Source organism: Lepidochelys kempii, chromosome 4 (genome assembly GCF_965140265.1).
Source record: "Lepidochelys kempii isolate rLepKem1 chromosome 4, rLepKem1.hap2, whole genome shotgun sequence".
Taxonomy (NCBI): Eukaryota; Metazoa; Chordata; order Testudines; family Cheloniidae; genus Lepidochelys; species Lepidochelys kempii.
Genome location: NC_133259.1, coordinates 23,744,739 through 23,757,350, shown reverse-complemented (window position 1 = coordinate 23,757,350; position 12,612 = coordinate 23,744,739). Strand labels below are relative to the sequence as shown.

Sequence of the window (12,612 nt, the reverse complement as noted above, 5' to 3'; positions counted from 1 at the left end):
TTTTTCTGCTTGTACAAATAAAGACAGAAAAACAACAGTGCATTTGCCTATTTAAGAGATATCCAGCTCATGAGACTCTTATGAGGCTGCTTTATCATGAAGTAATTGACCATGTTACAGTAGATGGTTAAGTATCCCCAGGTGAAAGCAGAGAATGCTTTGTACCAAGGCTAAATACAGTATCAGATAATGCTCGTCATGGGCGATAGCATTGCTATGAAAAGCCTCAGCCTAGGGAAAAATGCCAAACACACTTGCAAATACAAAATTGCAAAATATTCTACTCTGGCCAGTATTTTGAAATAAAGAATGCTCAATTAATATGAATACGGTAGTGGTACTGTTCCGGGCTACATTTCTGCTTCTCTTGTGTGACCTTAAAAAAAATCTGAAGACAAAAAACAACCACCACCCAACAAAATAAATATAACTCCAAAGCTGTTTATTAATACGTATACATTATGATATTGCTTTCCAGACTGCTTTTCATACATCTTTATTTAGGATCAAAACTGGTAACAGGAACAGAGTTTGTCTTATGAAATTTGCAAATGTGAAGTCAAAAGTAGAAGCAAAAGCATAAAGCAAGCAAGCAAGAAAATCACCAGGCTTCTTTAACTCATTTTTTTTTTTAAACAAAACAAGGCAAAAAACAGAGAGGTTTGAGCAACTGTAATCTGTAAATGGAAGTATTTTCCCTTTACTGCTGTTTGCAAAACCATTCATATGAATAGAAAATGCTATTGTTTCAGCACACACAGCAGGGAAAGACTACTGAATGGATCAACACATATTGCACCCACTACCCAGCAATTACCTTTAAAATTGTGATAATGTTCTATTAAGCATTCATTATTATATTTACAGATAAAGCTGTCGGCTTGATGTAACTGAACTCTGAAAAGTCTGCCATCATGGTTCAATTATGCACCTCTAAACCCACTTTCACCTCAAAACATTTAAATTCAGTCCTGCTCTCCAACAGGCATATTTTGAGAAATCACTTACAGAGCATGCACGTAAAAAGCACAGTTGCTGATTTTCTAAGTTATAATGCAGTTTCTGATACATCTGCTATGTTCCAGAAGGCAGGATTGACCCTAGATGATTCTCACATTTGCTCAAAAGCAGAACACTGTTTGTTGAGGATATCCCACATGAAAAATACTTTTGGAAGTTGTGAAGTCCCCAGTTGAACTACATCAAGCCTGCAGTCAAAAAAAAAAAAAAAAAAAAAAAAAAGACCCCTAAAAATTCTGGAAGTAAATAAGCAAGGCTTCCTTAAAAGTGAAATCAAAAAAAGATACCAATGTGGAATATTCCTAACCAAAATAATAAATATTCAGTGAGAGATACAGCATTCCTTATAAAGTGCCCTACTAGAATCTCACCTATTAAAAACATTAATAATCATATAGTTCCTTTTTGTGTGTGCTTGTTTATATAACTTGTTTCACCATTTAATATTAATTACTTAACAGTGACTTTAGGTTCGAAGCGCGTGCGTGTGTTTATAATACAAATGGACAAAGCACAAATTAAAGGATAAAACTGCTGCATAACGCAGCAGTATTAGCCCCTCCAGACTGTGGGTCTAGAATTTCTTAGCAACTGGGAAATTCCAAATCCTGGTCCACAAAGGGGTGGGGGGATAGGAGGTTAAGAAGAATCACTACAATAAATGTTTGATGTGAGTTAACTGCAGTATAATTCCAAGCGGCTGGAGGGGACGGAGTGGGGGGGGAAATCTATTGAAAAGTTTTTCATCTCTCCTCCTCTAAAATACACATTTTCACTTGCAGAAACTACAGTACATTTTAAACCTGTCCGCATCCATCCCCTTCCCAAACATGTGCTGAGTACAGTATCTCCACTAGAAGTATTTGAGCCCCAGCTCTCCAGACTCTAGTTGTTTCAAAAGCAATATCAGTCCTACTAAAATTATTTTCTGAGCCTTAAAAATTGCCCAGTCTGCTCCCCGCTCTGGTGTTTTAGTCCAACCCATCAATATCGAGAAAACTGTAAATATTTTAAGCTGCTTTACAACATTGCCTCCATACTACTGGAAGTTAAAGTGTAGGACTACTGAGTACCTTAAGATGCAATTTCACACCCTGACTTTTATTGGCGAGCATTTTGGTGGTATGTGCCACATTTTGAAGAGTAGGTCCCATGTGTTTTCTCTAGTGGCTCAAAGGGCATCTTTTTGATGCCTATTTTCCAGCACAGTAGCAATTCCACCATTTGGTGGCCATGTAAAAATCTCTGCCATGCTCTTTGCAGATCTGCTCAAGACTTGATTACCAAAGACAAAAACGCCATATAAACATAACCTGGGCTTACGGAATATGGTTATCACAGCAAAGATTTCATGCATTAATTATGACCCACATACCCCAATTTTTATCTTTGATTTCATTCCTTTTTTTTTTTTTTAAAATTCTTTCCTATAAAATGATGAATATATATCTGATGCTTCCCCCTTCCCCCCAAATACCAGCAAAAGCAAGTTTCATTTTATCACCTCTCTAAACCTGGAAGCCCCATTTCTGATATTTAAACAAATATAACCTTGGCCATAAAAAAAAATCATGAGATCAATACAGTAATATGCTGTGAGGTGTGTATTTTTACACTCAATAATTTACTCTTGGAATACAGATCTCCCTTCTTCTCTTTTTACTGATTCAAAAATGTTCACTGATAAACACTCTCAACCTTCCTATGTAAAAAGCCCAAAGTTCCCACTTTTCTCTTCCATTCTAAAATCTTATATAAATAGTTTATTAGCCGATTGAAAATGGACATCTGATGAAATTCAACCTTCTCCATTCCTTATGTTTGTTAACGATACATGGCCTAAGCTTCAGAAGTTCACTGAGTGAGCATGCTTCTTGCACAGGGGCTTATCCTTTTTAGAGAAGAACGTCTGACCCTCCAAACTGTCACAACAGACCTGAAATAGGATTGGGAAAAAACAAAAACAAAAAATCACTCAGTGAATTATTCCGAATGTGAAATAATCATCACGTGATTGAGGCGCACAATCATGGAATAAGGATTATTACCCATTGCTCAGGAACATGCTTTCAGGGTGGGATATTTAAAAAGTGTTAGTGTTGGTCAAAACTTGTTCCCATTTAAGTAAATGGGAACTTTCTGATTTACTTTGGTAAGAGCAGAATTAGGGCAATGCTGAGCACTTTTTAAAATCACATCCTTATTGTAACTTTTCCTGTTCGTGCAATACAAGCAAAGATGATAGACAGAGATATGCTTTCATTTCAGCTGCAATAGGTTTGTCATGTTGTCTCAATACATTTATCTTTGGAATACAAAGAAGAGACATCAACATTTATTTGAAACAGGGTTCAAATAAGAATAGAACCCCTAAAAGTTAACTTAACTGAAGCAGAATTCCCATATATAAAGGATCTGCACAGTATAAAGCAGAACATGAAAGAAAATGAGACAGAGGCATTTGATGTTTAGCGAATACACGACGATCTACACTGATCTACACTATTAAAGGAGACTGCAGTAGAACAGTGAGTTGTAAACTCGTATATCTGAGTTAAAAAACCTCCGGTATATATGAAACTGTGAACACAAACAATACGCTTGCCATTTTAGAAATATGACATCTTCCTTTATGGACTTTTAATGCTATATTCCAGGAGGGTCAACATGAAGGGTTAAATGCTAGCACACATGGCCAAGATCTCTAAGAGTGCCAAAATACCACAATAGCAACACACCTTCCAAACAACCGTGAAAGTACTTTTTGTTTGGGTTAGGAGGATTAAGTGACATTTTAGCTGTTACTCTCACATTGCTCAGGTTAGCACAAGCACTGCTGCCACTGATTTGTTTAAAATGTGAAATAATTTTACTTACCGAGCACACAAAGCAGGTGTCGTGCCAGGTGTGGCCCAGGGCTTCAAGAAATCTGTCTCCAGCTTCAATGGGGAATTCACAACCATAGCACATGGTACCAAAGAGGGCATAGTAATCTGTACCACAGAAAGCATGAAGCATGAGTGGAAATGCAAGAATTTCCTTTCGAAATCATTTTGTTTTTCAGGAGAGGATACTGTGTTTATATTACCACCTGCCAAGTTTCTGGACAAAGCATTCAGGGGGTGGATAAACTAAATAGGGGCCTGAGAGATATGATATACCCTTCCTCTCACCAGCTCATGCTCACTCCCTTTCCTTTCTATTTCTTAATCTTTCCTTCTTCATCGCTCTTTTCTTACTTCTGTATTTTCACTTCGAGTCCAATAGTGTGTTAAGGGTGAAATTCACCCCATGCAGAGGGCCAGAACAAGGCCTATGCTCTCCTTAAGTCCCCCTCAATCCCTATTTTGAGACTTTACATGGTGCATAGGCCTCACACTGGCCCTCAGCACTGGGTGTATTTCCTTCTTAAATGAGTTTCTTTAACCTACACTTCAAAAATATATACATATTTGCTCTCCAGTTCTTTTCTAATCAAAGACCAACACTTTTGACCAAACTGGATTTTTAAATAGTTTCCTTTTAAGTTATTCCACCCATTGTGGTTTGCTCATGTTGAGCAGAGTGTTTTTAAAAAAAACAAAATCAGATTTTGCCTAGAATCTCTCACTCTAAGTTTGTATCCTGTTGTATGTTCATTACAATACAATGTGCATCTAACCAACATTTCTAAATATATGAAGGTCAGTATTGGCTCTGATAGTCTCCTCTCAAAGAGTGAAACTCACCCCTGTGCAAAGGTCACCTCAAGTGCTATGCATCATTTACATCCGATGTCGTGTTGCTCCGCTGCACAGGGCCAACTTTCACCCTGAATTAGTTTATATTTTCTTTCATTTCAGACCCATCCCTACTCCCCACCCCCAACAGCCAAGCATAAGGAAAAAAATAAATGTTCAGGTCCAGAACAAGAACAGTGAGGTAGCTTTAATGGGTTTTGGATCACTGCATCATGATGCCAAAGGTACCATGTGTCATGGAACACTAAGTTTCCATGAGATGAATTAGACAAAGTGACAGCTATATTGGAATTTCAGACTTCATTCTTTTTGGCAACATTGTGGCACTGACGGAGAAGAGATGTTTGAGGACTGTTCTTAGGGAACCCGGGAAGGAGTGGCAAGCAGTGTGAAAGTAGATTTTGTTTCTCTACTAGGCAACATGGACGTGCTGAGTCTCTCTAATGCCTGCTGGAGAACTCAGAGCCAACAGGTGCCTTTTCCCATGTGAAAAGGCAAAGGGGCAGATTTCTGCTTTGGATCCCCTGAAACAGTGCTCTAAACCATGATGTTTAAAAGCAGGTTGTGAGCACAAACATATTGGAGCAGTAAAGCCCTTCACTGACTGATAGTGGCAAGAGGGATGTATCCTTTTTATTAGTCCAGGATCTCGATGCTGGGAAAAAACAATAATAGTGTGTGTAGTGGGGAAAGTTGATGAAAACATCAAATAGTACAGCACTTCTCCATCTCACAGGACCTGTAAATCCTGACTGTGACCCTGGTGTCACAAACATATTGCTTCAATGCATCTTACAATAGTCAGAGCCCTGTTTAACTTGGCTCCTGCTTACAGTGCCAAAAAGTTACAGACTTTCCTTTGGAAGAAAGAGAGCAGTAGCAAAGGCATAATGGAAGGCTTCAGCTTTCTTTCCCTTTCACCCTCCAGAAACTGTGGTATAACAGTTTCTTCTATGCAGCGTTCTTCACACAGAAGTAGCTGAAAGTGCTCTGTGTTCAGCAAGTTCATACCGATTGCTCAGCCAACCCCTCCGTTTAACATCTCATTAGAAACCCAGTGCTTTTACTACATAGCACTTCCACCCCTGGTCCTGACAGTTGTACTTGCAACCTCAGGATGTGTCAAAGCAGACTTGTACTAACAACCTTGTGGCTCACAAGTAAGCTTACTACCACGTGTCATGTTGATAGTAATGGCATCGTGTTTCAATATCTATCTGCCTGTAGCTCAGAAGAGTGAGCATTTGAGCTGGGAAGGCTTGTAAAGTAGCACCAATCAACGCATTCCATAACAAGGAGGATCACTTGATAGTAGGAGCAAGAATTCGACATTAGCAGAACAAATGCAGTCATGAATTCTCCACCTCGAGGTGAGTTACTGATTACTTTAATACTAGTTTTGATCACTCTATTTAGAGACTATCAAGTCTTTCTAAGTTTAGGGACTTCAGACTCCCAGAGGATGACATTTCAACAACACTGTCATACTTGACAAGTCTACTCATCTGTCAATATTCCATTCCATAGGATACTCCCATGATTCAACAGCAGCAAGATACTGCAGTACTTCTGACAATGTTATGGGGAGAGTAGTGTGTACTCCTCTCCTCCACATAACCAAATCAATCCTGGCAGCAGAATCTTCCTCTGCCATGCTGATCTTTAGCTCCCCTTCACCGTTTCTGCATTGCTTTGAACAACTCTGCTAACAACCAGAGCTGAAATGTTGGCTCCAATGAAATCAATGAGAGTTTTGCCACTACTTGAGTGGAGACAAGATTCACCCCAGGTCTCTTCCCAATCAATCTGCTTTTCACTCTCTCCTGCCCAAGCTACTCACCCTAATACTCCTATTAGTGAAATCACACTGTACATTACAGGGCGGGGGGAAACCATGAAAAGGCCCCACTGGTGACACTTCTAATATGGATTTAAATATCATGCAAGAAAAAAAAAACACATAACATTGAACCTTTTGTCAATTATTTCTTTCACATTTTGTGAATATTTATTATAAATATCATCCCATTTCTTTCCTAAAGAGGGAATCTATGTGGAAAGTTTTAAACAAACTAGGAAAGCAAAGAAAATAAATGAAATTATTCACTCCTTCAAGGAAATGGTTTGGCTGAAAATGTGAAAAAGGGAAGTTCAAAGGAGACTGTTTTTCACATTAATACTGGTCTTTAGATTTTCAAGAGCTATAATCAAATCACTGTATTTTTATTCCTACCAGCCTTTTTGATCTTAAGCTTGTGTTCTACAGATGTTATTCTTGATCCTGCAAAGCACTTCCTCCTGCACAGATCACTTACGACCAGAAGTAGCCTTATTGCCATCAGTAAGACTACTCATAGTAGCACACACTACTTCCCATAGTATTTGCTCATTTAATCCCTATTTCAAGTGAATGAAGAGATATGGGTTCTCATAAAAACCAACATGAAAATCTTTTGAGAATTAGCATTTTATTGTGTTATCTATACCTACATCTGGGAACTTAGCAAGAACAGCAACTAAATGAAACTACGACGAAGAGCCTATTCCTAATGAAGTCAATAGCTAAATTCCAACTGACTTCACTGTGGCAAAATCCAGCCCCCGACTCAAAGGTGCTAGTTTGTTGGATAAGATGAAATAAATACATTGTTATGAAAACTAGTGGGAAAGCTTCTGTCAAAGTGAAAAGGTTTGTTTTACCGAAAACATTGGTCATTTTGTTGCTGCTCACCTGTCTCACAATAGGGATCCCCATCTTCCAAATGGAAGACATTATTGCGAATGGGATTATGGCAGGCCACACATACGAAACAGGAAACATGCCAAGTTTGTTTCAAAGCATTGATTACTTCCTGTTGGGTTAAGAAAAAGGGGTATTAATAAGTGATGTTGATATGATGAGTGAATAGGGGTGATCATGTTCTGTACTGTTGTAAAAAAACACTGTTTTTATGCTCTCTCTGCAATGTCACTCGAGGATCTTATTAAATAAATTAACATGAGCATAATTTTTTGCTGATATGCATTATAAACTACTGCATTTTTTAAAAATGTCTCTCCCGTTCTTCATCTCTGATGAAGAACTGTTTAAATTATCATCTCAACACTATCAACGTGTAATTTCAAGTCTCTGGCAGCTGTCAAAAATTAAAGCAACAAAAAAATCCCCAAGCCAAGATCAATTTGGTTACTCCATCGTTTCAGGGATACTCTTGTGATACTCTGGAGGGCGCAGGCAGAACTGAAGTTCCAATAGCTTAACAGTACCACGGCCCCCTGCTAGGGTCCCCAAGCAGATTTTGAGACCGATTCTGTCTCCCTTCTTCACGTTGAGTAGTACCTTACTGTGTGAGTAGTTCTACTGATTTCAGACCAATATAAATTAATATTCGTGAAGATAGGGAAAAGTGAATTAGGGGGACATCACAAAGGACATTATGACAATTTTGTTAGGTTTTGAAAGATGATGCAATGCCAAATGTGACTTGAAACTTGGACTGCTAAAGCAATGAGAGGTAGGCTTACCATTTCCAGCGACACCGGGGAACAGACTCTTATCTTTCTGGATCAAAGGGTTGGAATTGGAAACTTTAGGCTGTGAGAGAAGCGAGGGCTTTTCTACCTACCACACTCGGGGGAACATTTTGATATTTTATCTTATGCCTAGTGCCAGACAAATGACATGTTCTGTAGTACTCAGCGAGGCATAATCATTTTTACATATTGTACAATTATTTTGTCAATTCTGTCAAAAACCACCAATAAAATATCCTTTCACTTCAATCAAAGAACTGCAGCAGTTACCGATGGCCAACTTGGAGAGAGAAGATGAACTCCAAAGAGGCAAAGCCAGAAGCAAGGCCTGGGGTCCAGGTCTCTGGCAAGGGGGAGGCTGCAATGTCTCTCCTCAAAGAGTGCTGGAGATAAACTGGTAATGTCCATTATTGGCATGGGACTAGAATATAGAACTGTAGCCTACGTGCATATGCCGACAGCTGTATTGGTGCTACAGAGTGAATCTGCAGGATGAGAACTTGGCTACGAAAAGGGGATTTCAGAGATCTAGAAGAGACATGTGAAATGCCCTGTTAATTAAATAAGATTAATCTGCAATAAAGTGTTCCCTAACAGCAACTAATCCATTACAAAAATAAGGAAAAGGCTGTGGTTAATATTCACCTTTAAAAATACTAATTTAAACCATGCACACACAGTTTGATTACTTACTCCAAGTATCTTCCTCTGGCATCGAGAACATTCAGGGGCAAAGAACTTCTCATAGCAGATCTCGCAATAGAGAGCCCCCTTCTCTTCCACAAACCCAACGTAAGCCATAGAGGTTCTGCAGTGAGCACAGTTAAACTCCTCTGGATGCCAGGATTTCCCCAAAGCCACCAGGAAAGGTCCCCTGGTTAAAGGAGAAGGGACTAGTTTAGCCAATGCAGTGCAACTGAAAGGGACAAGGGGCAACACGGACAACTGTAAATGTCTATCCAAATTACCCATGTGACATTAGTACAAACGACAAACCTTTGCTGGTTAACATCTCTTACCTACAACAATCTCCAATAAAACACTGAACAATTCTGTGCCCATTTCATTGCATTCCAGTAATGCCTGGAATAATCTTTGTTCACAACAACACTAATGGCTTTTCTTTCACATCTTATTTTGAACTCCATTAAATATAGTGCCATAACACTGAAGTGATTGCTAGAAAAAAGGTTACTATTTTATAAGACCTCATTATAAGATCTTCCAAATGATTTCTAGCCATTGCAAAATATATTTAATTTCATTTAAAATTATTGTAACTTTTTTTCAGTACATATCTGTATCAAGGTTACAAATGTTAACATAGATTTGACTCCACAAAGAAGTCAAGAAGGATAAGATCAGTTTCTCAAGAGACAAAAATACAATAAATTTCCTTATCCTGAGAGTCTGCTGCAGTGATGAACCAGTCCAGGTGAGAGACAGCAGTTTTCTCCAGCAAGCCCAATTATGGCAAGAACATTTTGCATCCAGAACGGGAAAAGTCAAGCCATTATCATTGGAGAAATGCAGAAGTACTTGTAAGATATTCATTTGGATAAGTCAATCAGGGTTTTGGACAAAACCACCCAGTCTACAAGCAAATTAATTTTTGCCAGATTATACTTATAAAGCTCTCCCTTATACAGTTACATTTATATTCATTTTGAAACATATTTAAAATGGTTATTTTCTATAATAATTATTTGTTTTGATACTCACACATTCATTTTAGCAAAGATAGGGTTTTGATTTGAGACTAAGTTCAAACCATATTCAAACTTTGAGGAAATTGGGGTCTGGAACAAAACTTTAATTTTCTGTAACCCTGAAAGATTATCGTGTACCTTGCTGCTGTACTTAACCTAGTTCTGATCATGCTCAATATACAGCACTCCGTCCTGCACCAAAACACAAAACAATCAAAAATCCCACACCACAAAGATTCCAAATATTAAAGGGGATTAAGTAAGGAATAGAACATTTTTTGTATAGAATGGCAAGATTTTCTTACCAACAAAGTAATTAGGGAAATAGTTGGAACAATTCATCCCCATTGTTCTCCCTAGCTTGCTAGGGTGGGGTATCTGCAGGATGGGAAGACAAACGGGCAGTAGAACAAGGAGAAATTCATCGAAAGAAGCTGTGGATAATTCTTTTCATTTCCCTCATTTATTTGTTTTCTTGATGAAACACGAACAGTAGAGGAGAGCAAAGGAAATGGGACGAAAGTATATTTAAAATGGCTCATGCATCATCTTGGAAAAGGGAGAGAATTTATTTCATTTACAAAGTTATTGCCTGACCATATTTGACAACCGGAGAAATAATGGAAACAATATTTGGAAAATTGTTCCTGAACCTGGAAGACCAAATTAGTGTCGTCAAACTCCAGACTCCCTTGTGGATGACTAAATAGTGCAAACGCTGACCTAACCTGATACCCTTCAGCCTCTGTACAAGCACCTTTTTACATCAATGCCCTTTCAGTTATGTACAGATCAAACAATACAAGTTCTTGTGTACAACAAAGTGCTCTCTTCTCACAGTGTCAGCACAGGCTAATTTAACGCATTCATTAACACAGGACTGACACCGAAGAGGTTCTTCTAGCTTCAGTAGGATCAAGTTTCTGTTTCTCTGTTCTAAAATGATAGGCTTGGATAGTTGCAAAGTGGAAGGAAAGTATTCTAATAAAAGCAGGAGAGGGACCTCAACGTCTGGTGTATTTAGCTCTCCACAGTTTTGACATTTTTAGGCTAACCATTCCAGATAGCGTGCTGGAATCCAGGTGGACAGGAAATGGTATAAAATTGTATCTAAGCAGTATTCCCTCCCTACAGTCCCAAGACAAACATGGTAGCATACTGCACAGTGTCTCTTAGGATTCAAGTTTGTCCATCAGTATGCTTGTACTTGCTATATACATATGTTCAGAAACATGCCTTTAAAAAAAAACCCATACTTTTAACTGGGTCACTGTTTAAACATGTTAGACGTTTAATCACACCCAAAACCTTAAAAAGAAAACCTCGAAGGACAGAAAAAAAATGGCAAAGTAGACAAAGATGTGATATTCAGAATTTTGGAGGCGTTCCTCATCTTGGCATAGATTAAATTGTTTCATCAAAAAACATTCATCCCGTACTGAGAGCTTGCAGTAATGAAAGGTATTCATTTACCACTGGACCAAAAAGGGACTTATAACTGCAAGAAGTCAAATTTTGTAGGTCGTATTTATTATAAAACCATCACCCACTCCATCATGAAAATCAAGGACAATCCTACAAGCCACGGCTTGCTTTGAGTGAGCCATCCTTACAGGCTGTTCTGAGGCGCTAAGGACTTCAGGTCCAGTTTTCAAACATGACTGTGTAGACTAGGTGTGCAAACCCTACAGCTGGAGGTAGAAACTTACACTCAGACAACTATTTACTCTTTCGGCACCCTGCAAGGCAGCCACTTTTATATTGCTTATAAATAAGCAGTATAAAAATATACTATACATAAGCTGTATAAAAAGGAGAAGCAAAGGCTTACCAGAAAATAAGCATTATTTCCCTATTTTGACACTATAACCAGACACAACAGTGTAAGTATATTCAGAGGGTCCACCAGCAGTATCTATCTTGGTGATCATGTGCATTGTACTGCATGACCAAGCCAACAGAGGAATTTAGTGGTGGGGAGATGGAAAGGATTTTCACATCTGCTCAGTTGGTCAATCGCTTGACAGTTAACAGAATGGCCGTCCAAAAAACAAACATTTCTTCTTTTCCTCACTGGCAAACCCCATGACCTGTATTTTCTTATATATAAGAAACCAACAAAAACGGTACTCTTAATTTTGCCCCTTGACCTTCAGAATAATTAAACTTTGAGAAAATAGATCTTAAAAATAAATCTTTTGTCACACTTACACACACAATAATATACAGTATTATTAGTGGAGACCCTGGGGATACAAATTTGGATTTCCAAGTGACAGCCAGTTCAGCATCTTGGTATTAAGAGACTTACTGAGTTCCTGAAGTCCTTGGGAGCTATCAATTAAAAGTCTTTCAGAGCCTCTTTACAAATATTACATATTTTAAACAGAAAATATAGCTTGTGTTTGGTTTGGGTATCTTTTTGCAAAGAAAGAAAAGTTTAACCTAATGAAACCTTGGAAAATGTTGACGTCTGTGGAAGATAAACATATCTATAATTAAGAGAATAAATTAAAAAGTTATAAGATGTCAATTTTTTTGGCTTGACAAGCCATGGTTATTCTATGCCTTAGTGTAAAGTAACCAACGCTACAGTGCATTTTGGCTGC

At 38.2% G+C, this 12,612-nt stretch overlaps 1 protein-coding gene across 6 annotated transcripts in view; it reads right to left on the bottom strand.

Annotated features, from left to right (window-relative positions):
• Positions 1 to 435: 435 nt before the first annotated feature.
• The window catches only part of PDLIM5 (PDZ and LIM domain 5), a 183,881-nt gene continuing 171,704 nt past the window's right edge, over positions 436 to 12,612 (bottom strand). For 5 of the 6 annotated variants that reach the window (XM_073340717.1, XM_073340723.1, XM_073340722.1 and 2 more), the window contains 4 exons: positions 8,988 to 9,168; positions 7,492 to 7,612; positions 3,898 to 4,013; positions 1,223 to 2,956 (listed from right to left, as the gene is read on the bottom strand). In XM_073340717.1, the coding sequence (XP_073196818.1) occupies positions 2,867 to 2,956; positions 3,898 to 4,013; positions 7,492 to 7,612; positions 8,988 to 9,168 (508 nt within the window). In that variant the 3' untranslated portion in view covers positions 1,223 to 2,866. The other variant, XM_073340718.1, reaches the window with a different exon arrangement.